Source organism: Giraffa tippelskirchi, chromosome 1 (assembly GCF_054371585.1).
Source record: "Giraffa tippelskirchi isolate mGirTip1 chromosome 1, T2T-mGirTip1v1.2.pri, whole genome shotgun sequence".
In the NCBI taxonomy this organism is placed as follows: domain Eukaryota; kingdom Metazoa; phylum Chordata; class Mammalia; order Artiodactyla; family Giraffidae; genus Giraffa; species Giraffa tippelskirchi.
In genome coordinates this window covers 122,109,583-122,122,040 of record NC_137275.1, presented here as the reverse complement: position 1 = coordinate 122,122,040, position 12,458 = coordinate 122,109,583, and the positions used below count along the sequence as shown (strand labels likewise).

Genomic DNA, 12,458 nt, shown 5'->3' with positions numbered 1-12,458 from the left:
ATGCTTTCCCTTCACAATGGTTCATACAATTAAAAATTAAGACATATCTTCACAGTAAACTGTTACCCAAACCAGCACTCTTCACAGTGCCCGGGAACCAGTGGTAGCCCCGCCGTCTGGGGTGCCGGCCCCCTCGTGCACATGGTCAGGCCGAGCCCACGGGAGCATCCTGCCCCTGTGCACTGGTGACAACACAACCCGCCGGCCACGGTGAACAGTGCTCATGTGCTTGGGGTAGGAACTGCCTCCACTGGAGACGCTCCATTGGCTGGACACGTGTGTCTGTAACCAGCTTTGGGAAGGGCGGTGACCTCACAGCCTCAGGAAGGAAAGTGGGGAGGGACTGGATCCACAGAAATCCCCTAAACCTTGATCCACATCAAGGCCACCGGCTGTGGGGAGGCCGTCCAGCCTCCCTGCCTCCGTGGTCCGTCGCTGCCTCTGCCCTCCGCCGGGCCCTCCGTTGCCCAGACACAGATGCAAAACGACATCTCCAAAGACTGTTTAGAAGCTACACTTTTACAGATGAGAACAAGACAATGCTAAACGCAAACAACAAAATAGCCATCAGTGCAACTGATGATTAAGAAAATAGAGATATCTGATTTGCTGTCTGGCTCAGGATATTCCAGCAGGGGCTCTGTATCAACCTAGAGGGTGGGGTGGGGAGGGGGATGGGAGGGAGGCTCAAAAGGGAGGGGATATACGTGTACCTATGGCTGATTCATGTTCAGGTATGACAGAAAACAACAAAATTCTGTAAAGCAATTATCCTTCAATTTAGAAAAAAATGACAGGAAACTGCCAGATGGACTCAGTGTCTGGGAGGGGTCTGCATCAGTGCCCAGGAGTCACAACCACCATCTGTGTTCACAACGGCCTGACAGAGGACATGGGTAGCAGGGGAGATTTTTCTCATACCTAAATGAGGACTGATGTCAGTCCTGGAGGGGTAACCCAGGCCAGGGATCAATAGGAGTGAGCTCCCATTTTTCAGAGGGAAGACTGTGAGAGTCATTAATGTCAACATGAGTGGCGTACCAAGCTTGGCATCCAAAACTGCTCCCCAGGAATTCTATGGTCTATGCCCTCTGGTTCCATGGGGGTAGAGGTATGACCATTCTGTCTGTCTGGCTTTGAACACTGTGTTAGCTCCTGTATCCCCAGGGCTTGCTCTGTGCCTTGGTCAAGAGAACTTACCATTGTCTCTCATGGCTGTGTAGGAAACCTGCACAAGTCACAAAACAAGGATTGGGATGACATGTACACACGGCTGTGCAGAATGGATGCCATGTAAAATGGATAACCAACAAGGACCAACTGCATAGCATAGGGGACTCTGCTCAATGTTACATGGCAGCCTGGATGAGAGGAGTTTGGCGGAGAATGGATACATATATATGTATGGCTGAGCCCCTTCGCTGTCCACCTGAAATTCTCAATACATTGTTAATTGGCTGTACTCCAATATAAATTAAAAGTTAAAAGCAACACCAAAAAAATAAAATAGAGATATCTGAAATTTGCATTGAAGATTTTGGTATCAGATAGCCAAAGAAGAACGACAAAACCCAACCGAACTAATGGATTTCTACTTCATTAAGTCACTTGTGATCAGTCTACTTATGGGCACTTGACACATATGGCAAAGCTGTCCAGCCAGACAAATAACAGGTAAGTGAACCCGATTCTGCTGTTACAATCACCACAAGTGCCCCATGAAACATAAGCAAGTAACTGAACAAAGTCAACTGACCAGGGTTGGGCAGTTCCTACAAATTCAAGGGTGCCAACTGATCATGGCAGCACTGAAAGGGACACTCAGTCTTGGGCAAATCTGAACTGATTTATTTGAGTTATTATGATGGCTAAAAAGCTACTTTTCCATTTTTAATTCAGAATGCAAACCAGTGATCCCACACTTTTGCAGAGGAAAAAATGTTCCATGTATCAAACCAAAAGAAGGAATTCTTTAAGTGTGTGTGATTTCGCAACGGGAAATTTTTTGCAGACAAAAGGGTGACCACACAACTGTGGCTTCTGGGCTGCCATAGAGCTGGAGGCCTGGGGTCACCATTGAACATGGTGTCAGAGGGCCGACCTCCCTTGGGTACAGCTTCCCACAGCCATAAAATCAGAGTGATGTCCCCATTAGCTTTGAAGAAATGGTAGGAGCTGCTAGTCTCCTCTCTGGTAATAATTATAAAATACCATGACTCCACATGAGCAACCATGACAGACACTGCTAAGAGGTAACCACTTCTGTCACTTGAGATGAGCCCTTAAAACTGCTGAATACAAGGGAATTTCAAAGTCGGAGACCAGAATAAACTACTGTTTCTGTCTAAGACGGTAAAAGGTGTGACACTGCCCCCCTGTCCAAGGCGGTGGTGGACTCATTTTTCATCCAATTCCAACTGACAAATGTTGTTGTTGTTTAGTTGCTAAGTCCTGTCTGACTCTGAGACCCCACTGACTACAGCATACCAGGCTTCCCTGCCCATCACCATCTCCTGGAGCTTGCTCAAACTCATGTCCATGAGTTGGTGATGCCATCCAACCATCTTATCCTCTGTCGTCCCCTTCTCCTCCTGCCCTCAATCTTTCCCAGCATCAGGGTCTTTTCCAATGAGTCAGCTCTTCACATCATGTGGCCAAAGTATCGGAGCTTCAGCTTCAGCATCAGTCCTTCCAATGAATATTCAGGACTGATTTCCTTTAGGATGGGCTGGTTTGATCTCCTTGCAGTCCGAGGGACTCTCCAGAGTCTTCTCCAGCACCACAGTTCAAAAGCATCAATTCTTTGGCACTCAGTCTTCTCTATGGTCCGGCTCTCACACCCGTACCTGACTATTGGAAAAACCATAGCTTTGACTAGACAGACGTCTGCCGGTAAAGTGATGTCTCTGCTTTTAAAATCACTGTCTAGGTATGTCATAGCTTTTCTTCCAAAGAGCAAGCGTGTTCATGGCCCTTCCACAGTAAGAGGACAAAGGGTATCATATAACAAAGAGACAAATGTGTGCTCAGGCCAGAGGATTGACTCAACTCTGGACGAAGCCCATGATTACACCACTACCACTCTCGCTCCCCTCCTTATGTGACCTCAGTCACCTGACTGAGCTTTTTCCCATAAGGACCTGAGAAGCAGCCAGATTTCAATCGCATAATCGTCAGGCAGCCTTTAGAAAAGGCCTAACAAAGCAGGACGTGCCTAACAGGCACTCCTGGACACACCTGGAGGGCAAACAGCAGTCTCATCTCCAAGGAGCCACAAGCCCACCCCAGGGTGGGAACCTGCTGTGAATGAGTGTAACTCGAATTCTAGGGTCTCCTTACTTTTATTCCCATATGAAACCCCACTTAGGGTCTCCTCCTTTTTTCTCTTAAGAGTACTGGGATCCTGCCAACCCTGAAGCAGGATTTCAACAGGGAGGGTTGAGATGTGGCCCTGGGCTCGCCTTGGCCAGTACGCATTTCTGACCTCCTCAGTGGATGGGTGAGTGCCAGCTCTTACTACACTTCAAGACGTGCCAGACACCTCCCTGTGGGTTTGTTTTGCCAGCTTATTTATCCTCACAATTTCTAAGTGAAGATTTTAGAGAGCTGCCACATCAGCACTGTGACCTAAGGAAAGCCATTCAGAGAGTCTGGCAGATGATGGAACCCTGTAGAGATGGGGTGGGGGCTGGGGACAGGGCTGACTGCATCATGCAGGCCTGGGACAGGGCCTCGCTTATCTGCATCAAGTGTAGCCACTGACAGGCCTGTTCCCTCCAATCACTGCACGGATGGACAACGTGCGCGGGTACGAGTTCACTTCCTGATCCCCGGCACGCAGGGACTGCAACCTCCCCTCGGCGCGCACCCAGCCCCCACCTCGGCCCCCAGCGGCTGTACCCCCAGTGTAGAGACCGGTGCAGAGGGGTAGTGGGCACTCACGCAGCGGGGGCGGCGCGCGGCAGGCCGAGGGCGGAGACCCCGGTGGAGACGGTGGCGGTGGCAGGCTGCGAGGGCAGCAGGGCGCGGAGCAGCGCTGCGGGCGCGGGACCTGGGCGGGCGGCGCGGGGTGCGGGACCCGGGCCGGGCGGAGGTGGAGGCGGCGGCGGCGGGAAGAAGTCTGGCCCTGCAGCGAGCGCAGGCGGGCTGAGCGGCGGGGGCGGCGGAGGGAGCGCGCTCCACTCGGGCTCAGAGGTCGGCGGGGACGCGGGCGCCGGGGACCGGGGCGCGCTGGGGCTCAGGCTCTGGGCGGCGATGAACTGCTTGGGGCGCGCGTAGCTGAAGGAGCTGGAGGCCTGCATGGCGGGCGCAGGGCGGGCAGCCAGCGCGCTCATGGGCTCCGCGCGCGACTCCGGGGGCTCCGGGGACGCGGGCGGCGAGGGGCGCGCGCGGGCCTCGCGCTCCCGGCGGATCTGCTGCTGCAGCTGCTGGATCCTGAGCGCGTCCCTGCGGGGAGAAAAGGACACCTTCAGATGTGCGGCAGGGACGGGGGGGGGGGGGGGGGGGCGGGGCGGTGACCGCGCCCCCCAGGAGCCGGAGGTCCACCGAGGACACCGCTGACCAGCGTCTCACCGGATTCGGACCTGAGGCGAGCCGAGCCGGCTAACAGATGCCAGTGGACGCTGTCTGACCCTCGGGAGCCACAGCACTGCATTTTAACAGAACCAGAATCTCTTAAGCAGGAAACTTCTAACCTGAATTCTCACCCTCTCATCTGGGGCCAACGTTTTGGGAAAAATTTATCACAATGGGAAAATTAAAGGAAACACCCGATTTAACTTATTTTTGGCAGATTTAGGTGAATCCAATTTGCCTAACTCATTGCTGTCAACTCTGTAATCAATAAATACCACAGGCTGATCTGGGGGTGGGGTGGGGTGGGGGGAGGCCTACTTTGATTTATGCCTTTTCTCCCTAAAAAACACATGCAAAGTTTATTCTACCCCAATTTTGAAACTGCCAACTATTTATACAAACCTTAATACATACTGACATTTGGCATCACATCTGAAACATACATACAACACCTATCGTTCACATGTAGGGGGTTCAACAAGCAGTAACAAATTATTACTTTTACAATGTGCTGTGCTGTGTCTCTCAGTTGTGTCCCACTCTTTGTGACCCCATGGACCACAGCCCTCTAAGTTCCTCTATCCATGGGATTCTCCAGGCAAGAATACTAGAATAGGTTGTCATGCCCCCCTCCAGGGGATCTTCCCAACCCAGGAATCGAAGCCAGGTCTCTTGCATTGCAGGCAGATTCTTTACTGTCTGAGCCAACAGGGCAGCCCAAGAATACTGGAGTGGATAGCCTATCCCTTCTCCAGCAGATTTTCCCAACCCAGGAATTGAACTGGTGTCTCCTGCATTGCAGGTGGATTTTTTACCAGATGAGCTACCAGGGAAGCCCTGGTATTTTACAATGCAGCTGTAATTCCTCAAGTATTTTCCACCAAGCAGAGAGTTCGAATTTTTTTGATAAAGAAGTCAGCAAGTAGCTAGCAATCAGCTAAAATCTTATTCTCATTTTACTCAAAACCTTTCTTCTCGAGCTGAGTTTTACATCCAAGATGTTTTCTTTTATACACACCAGACTGACCACATCTGTCAGAAGAAACACCTACAGAAGGTGACACTCTAAGAGCAAATAACACAGGAAAGTCCACTGAGAGGCAGAGCTATGCCTCTTAAAACCATTTAAAACTAAAAAGCAAACCCCCATTGAAACATGTTTATTACCATATGTGAAACAGATGACCAGTGCAAATTCAATGCATGAAACAGGGCACTCAAAGCCAGTTCTCCGGGACAACCCAGAGGGATGGGATGGGGAGGGAGGTGGGGGGGTGGTTCGGGATAGGGGGACACATGTACACCCGTGACTGATTCATGTCAATGTATGGCAAGAATCACCACAATACTGTAAAGTGATTAGCCTCTAATTATAATAAATTAATTAACCCCCCCCAAGCCTTCCTTATCTATAGACATTAAATCTTCAAACTCAAAGCAAGAGGAACTGAAGGTCCTGATCAAAAGTTAAAGAAAATGGGGCTTCAGATCTGTTATTAAGTGTCACTAGATACAACATCAGCGAAGGAATCCCTTAACTCCTTCCCACAAATTGATTCCTGGCTATAATTTAACAGTGAAGCGATTACAATGAAGTGCATGAAAAGACGCCTCCTTGGGAACTGAAAAGTGTCAGGAGAACAGGGCTGCACGTGAGAGCCTGAGCCCAGCAGCCAGGGTCCCAGCAGCGGTGAACTCTAGGAGGTCTCAGTGAGATGGGCTGAGACCTGGGATGCTCTGCTGCAGGGCGTACACCTGGACACACCGCTCCTCGAGTAACAAAGAACTGCAGGGTCTGATGATACCTGTGTGCCTGCGCAGTGGGGCAGATTATGGACCACAAGAGACAAAGAGACCAAAAAGCCCAGCTGCCAGTTCTGAAGAGTGAGGAGCAAAAGCAGGCACTTTGCATGTCCCCTGCACAGAGCACCACCAGAAGGACAGGCAAGCCACCTAAGCCAGCCCTCTGGCCCAACTCCTGGACACACCACTACCCTTAACCCACAGAGGGAGCAGCTCAGCCCTTCTCTACTCCAGGAGTGAGCAAGCAAGGGCACCTGTTACTTGTTCTTGTTCCCCACCTGGCCCCTGCCCCTCTGCAGCAGCAGGGGCCCCAATAAAAGCCTTGTATCAATTTCTTGTCTGGCCTCTGGTCAATTTCTATTGATTGGGGAAGACCAAGAGCACTGGTGCGTAACACTACGGAGCTTAGTTCCAATACTTTAAAAGCAGCCATGCCACTGCTGGGATACACCGGATGCTGAAGTTCATCACAGAAGTCTGTGTGGTTTGGGTAGACTGAACTGACCCAGGAATGGGACTCATGAACACCACCCACCAATGCTGACTTTCTGACTCCCCAGATGCTCCTTTCTGACCTCCCTGCCTTTACTTTCTTCTTAATTCCTATGCCCCGGAAGATGCATCCTATCCCTGGACCGTCTATCCCCCCACCATCCAGGTGATCTGCCCCAGGACTGGGAGTGATCCGTATGCCCCATGGAAGGCATTGCCCCTCCTCTGTGCCAGCTGGGCTCACAATGGCCAGGGCTTCAGCTCTCTCTGAAGGTATTTCCAGCCTGGCTGTGTGAAGCTGCCCTGGCACATGGCTCTAGACATCAGGCTGTTTGTGTCTGTGTGGGGACTCCCCTGTCCCAGGTCAGAGATGGCTCCCGACAAGCTAGGCTTCAAAGAAGCCGGCCAAGGAAGTTCAGACCATCATGATGCTGGTTCTAATGTTGTCCACGGGGTTAAGCCTACCTACTCATCCAGGCATTAAAAAATCCCACCACATTTGCTAACTTGCAAGGGATTAAAACTGTTGAGATGCTACTGCTAGTATTAAGTGCCAGTTCAAGAAGCTAGTGGAGTTTCTGTTCATTTCACAAGAAGTGAGCAGGCATTCTGGTGATCCATCCCTAGAACACCGTGCATGAAGAATTGGGCCACCCCTCCCACCCCCCCACTTTGTGCAGGTGAGGATGTAACAGGCAGGGCAGTGCAGGGCTGTGGGAAGGGAGAGCTGAACAATTATTTTGAATCTGAACGTTTCTGACTTGGTTTCTGTGCAAATTCTAACATTTTAAAAAAAAATCTGAATTAAATGATTCTCACACCTGGATTCTGAGATGACGAAATGCACGAATCTAAGCTACTTTCTCAGTTCCCAAGTTATTTTTATAAAACTTGGTTTTCACAGAGAGACAAAAAAGCAAATGAAATGAAAGGTCCCAGAAAGGCAAGCTTGCCTGTAGCTTCAGGAAATTACCCAGAGTTATTTGTCACATTGACATCAGTCTTAGAGATGCTTTCCTGGATCTGACTCCAAAGCAAGGGGAAAAAAAAGCAAATATAAACAAGTGGGACTACATCAATCTAAAAAGCTTCTGCACAGTAAAGGAGATACCATCAAGACAAAAAGGCAACATACTGAGTGGGAGAAGATAGTTGTGAATTGTATATCCTGTGAAAGTGAAAGTCGCTCAGTTGTATCTGACTATTTGTGACCCCATGGACTATACAGTCTATGGAATTCTCCAGGCCAGAATTCTCCAGGCCAGAGTGGGTGGCCTTTCCCTTCTCCAGGGGATCTTCCCAACCCAGGGATCTAACCCAGGTCTTCTGCATTGCAGGCGGTTTACCAGCTGTATATCCTGCTGCTGCTGCTGCTAAGTCGCTTCAGTCGTGTCCGACTCTGTGCGACCCCAGAGACGGCAGCCTACTGGGCTCCTCTGTCCCCGGGATTCTCCAGGCAAGAACACTGGAGTGGGTTGCCATTTCCTTCTCCAATACATTTAAGTGAAAAGTGAAAGTGAAGTCGCTCAGTCGTGTCCGACTCTTCGCGACCCCATGGACTGCAGCCTACCAGGCTCCTCCATCCGTGGGATTTTCCAGGCAAGAGTACTGGAGTGGGATGCCATTGCCTTCTCTGGCTGTATATCCCATAAGGGGTTAATATCCAAAATATATAAAGATTCATTCAATTTAACAACAAAAACACAAACAACCCAAACAAAAAAAAGGCAGAGGCTCTGAACAGACATTTTCCCAAGGAACACATACAGATGCCAATAGGCACATGAAAAGATGCCCAACATGGTTAATCAGCAGGGAAATGCAAATCAAAACCACAGTGAGGTGTCACCTCACATGTCAGAATGGCCATTACCAGAAAGGCAAGAAATAACAAATGTTGGAAAGGATGTGGCAAGAAGAGGAAATTTCTATTGCCTAGCCAGGGAACTCTGCTTGGGATCCTGCAGTAACCTCAATGAGAAAAAGAATCTGAAAAATATTAATAGAAAAAAAATTTAAGAAAAAAAACAATTCTGCTAGCAGGAATGTAAACTGGAGTAGCCACTATGGAAAACAGTATTGAGGTTTCTCAAGAAACTGAAAATATCATGACTACAGTATGATCCAACAACTCCACCTCTGGTTATTTATCTGAAGAAAATGAAAACACTAATTCGAAAAGATATACGCACCCCAATGTTCATAGCAGCATATTTACAATGGCCAAAATATAAAATCAACCTAAGTGTCCAGTGACAGATGAATGGATACAGGATATGTGGTATATACATACAGTATGTATGTATGTATACACACACATATACATAATGGTGTACTACTCAGCCATAAAAACAAAAAGAAATGCTGCCATTTTGTGACAACATAGATGGACCTGGAGGGTACTGTGCTAATAAAAGAAATAAGTCAGAGAAAGACAAATATCATGTGACTTTTATTCATACGTGGAATCTAAAGAACAAAATACACAGTTAAAGACATTAGTCTAGCTGTTACCGGAGGGAAGCAGTTTGGGGGGAGTGAAATGGGTGAAGGGGTCAAGTGTGACATGCAGTGGGGACCACTCTGCAGTGTATATGACATGGCACTACAATGCTCTACACCTGAAACTCACATAATAAAAATGAAATATTCAGTATTTGTAAAACACCTTTTAAAAAGCTATTTGTTAAAAAATAATTCATCACTTTTTTTGTTTTCCCATTGTTTCTGCTGCCCTTTCTCTGAAAATGAAAGAATATGAAACTGATGTGAGTGTCTTGGGGACACTGCGTAAGGTGGGAAACTCAGGTGAAGGTTCGCAGCCTGAACAGGACAATGAGGCCATCCTGTTAAAGTTGCCCCCGTCCAGCCCCTTCCATTCCCCTCCTCACCCCACCACACCCTCAATACAGAAAGTCTCAGTAGTTCTCTGCTCTTCCCTCCTTCAATTCTGAAGAATGAGCTCGCTGGACCCTGTGATGCACTTGCCATAGCCCGTGTACAAAGGGGAATCTGCTAAGTGACTTGTTCAAGGTCACGTAAGTCCCTGGAGAACCAGGCAGGTCCGTGGAGGAGAACCTGGACCTTTAACGTGGTTTCTAAGGAGCCTGTGGTCCCTTTCCCTCCTGAGGACCCTTCACTCTCATGCCTCTTTGCTCCCATAGCAACCCGCGTCTTTTGGATCTGAACCATCGGCCAAAGTTTTAAATATCTACACGAGTAGGCATGGACTCTTTCCAGGGTGAGGTGGTGCAGATCCGGCAGCTCCGGAGGGGATGTGTTAGGACTAATGAGGGGTCCTGTCCCTGTCACAGGAATCACGACTCCCCGTTCTCCCACCCCCGACCTTCTGGGCACGGCTGTCAGCAAGAATGGATTTATGGATGGCTGCATGGGGAAGATTCAGATTTGACAGAGAGAAACAGAGAGAGCTGTAAAACCATTTTTACTTTCCGATTCTGTAATCTCTCCTGTCACCTGATGAAGGCAGCCTTGGAGAAACCAGCCAGCTGGGCGGCAAAGTGCTGGCCTGGCAGGGGCACGACAGGGGATGCACCAGCTAGATGCACGCTGTCCCCATGTGAGCTCCACAAACGTCTCACACACAAGCACGGCCACACCCGCCCTGGCTCCCTTTCAGAGAGGACCATGTTCTCCCTGCAGGGGCCTCCCTCTTCACCGGCAAGTGGACAACAGGGGCGTGTGGGGAGGGGGCCTGGAGACAGGGGCAGGGACTGAGACTGGCTTGGGCTCCCCACCTTCTGCTCACAAAGCCACGGGGGGTGGGAGGTGCGTGCTGGCCTGGGAGGGTGGCTGACAAGCCTGTGGGTTAGGTGAGGTCAGGGCAGGGGGCTCCAAAGCCCTGTGCTGCGTTGTCCCATCCCGACTGCTCAGTAAACAGAAAATGGTTATGAAAATGCTAGTTGTTATTACCACAGATCGCTCTGTCCCTCAGGGCCGTAGCCCAAGGTCAAAATGAACGATGTGAAAGCAGACTTCTGGAAAACAGCTTCTGTGTGACTTGGAAAGTCCCAGGGCTCACAGCAATGGAGATGGAGCAATCACAATTGTCCGCAGAGACTCCCGGGGTCGTGAGGCTGGAAAACAGTCATGCTCTCAGAGCAAACAGGCTGTGGCGTGCATGCTTTCTTTTCCTCTTGACTGTGATACAGAAGCCCTGCACGTGGAGTCACACCCTGCACCCTGTGAACTGGGCCCTGCGGTTCAAAGGGACTTTGAAGGCATGGCTGTGAGACAGCCTCCTCCCATCACCCACCGCTCACAGACGCGGGGGACACATCACAGTCCAGCACAACCACCTGGAGTGTTCAGTCAGGCGGCCCAAACCAGGGCCCACCTGGGACCGCCCAATGCCAGGCATTTTCACACCAAGGCAGGTAAGTGAACTTGGGATAAAGTGCTAGGTGCTCCCACAACAGAGTCCTCTCTGACTGGGATGAGCTCAGCATCGTATGTCTGAGAGCTCAGCAGATTAATTCTGGGCGCTTATAGGTAGGATATAGAACACCTAGAAGGGCTTCAGTCAGAAGGACTGGGTCAGCTCCCTCTCTTGACTTGTTACTGCAGTCCCTCAGTGGCCTTGTCCTGCATGCATGCTTCAGTGTGTGTCTCCCATCACAGAAACAATGCCCACTGGGTGAGTGCTGCCCAACACCTGAGTACTGCCCCTGGTAACAGGTATACAAGGGCTTCCCAGGTGACCCAGTGGTAAAGAACACGCCCGCCAATGCGGAGACCAGGGTTCGATCCCTGGGTTGGGAAGATCCCCTGGAGGAGGAAACGGCAACCCACTCCAGTGTTCTTGCCTGGGAAATCCCACGGACAGAGGAGCCTGGCGGGCTACAGTTCATGGGGTCACACAGAGTTGGACACAACTGAGCACCTCTAATCACACTACACAATAGGTATACAGGTCTTGGTCCAGAGGACAACTACTTACATCAAAACGAGTTAGTAGGAGCCAAACGAGAATGCACTGCATTGGGTTCAAGGGAGGCTGTGAGTGCAAAGGTAACTATTAACATGTATTTAAAAGCATTCCCCAAGAAAAACAAATGCAAAAAGGCAAAATGGTTGTATGAGGAGGCCTTACAAATAGGTGAGAAAAGAAGAGTAGCTAAAAGCAAAGGAGAAAAGGAAAGATATACCCATCTGAATGCAGAGTTCCAAAGAATAGCAAAGAGAGATAAGAGAGCCTTCCTCAGTGATCAGTGCAAAGAAATAGAGAAAAACAATAGAATGGGAAAGACTACAGATCTCTTCAAGAAAATTAGAGATACCAAGGGAACATTTCATGCAAAGATGGACTCAATAAAGGACAGAAATGCTGCTGCTGCTGCTGCTAAGTCACTTCAGTCGTGTCCAACTCTATGCGACCCCATAGACGGCAGCCCACCAGGCACTGCTGTCCCTGGGATTCTCCAGGCAAGAACACTGGAGTGGGTTGCCATTGCCTTCTCCAATGCATGAAAGTGAAAAGGGAAAGTGAAGTCACTCAGTCGTGTCCGACTCTTAGCGACCCCATGGACTGCAGCTTACCAGGCTCCTCCGTCCATGGGATTTTCCAG

At 49.8% G+C, this 12,458-nt stretch overlaps 1 protein-coding gene across 29 annotated transcripts in view; it reads right to left on the bottom strand.

The window, feature by feature from the left end:
• Positions 1-12,458, bottom strand: part of PALLD (palladin, cytoskeletal associated protein) — a 373,633-nt gene that overhangs the window by 27,219 nt on the left and 333,956 nt on the right. For 18 of the 29 annotated variants that reach the window (XR_014054993.1, XM_081494678.1, XM_081494662.1 and 15 more), the window contains one exon: positions 3,943-4,446. The exons of the other annotated variants lie outside the window; for them this stretch is intronic. Coding sequence is in view for 17 of the 18 variants with exons in the window: in XM_081494678.1 (XP_081350804.1) it covers positions 3,943-4,446 (504 nt within the window). In the remaining variant the exon portion in view is untranslated. The remainder of the gene's footprint in view (positions 1-3,942; positions 4,447-12,458) is intronic. 29 annotated transcript variants of the gene reach the window in all.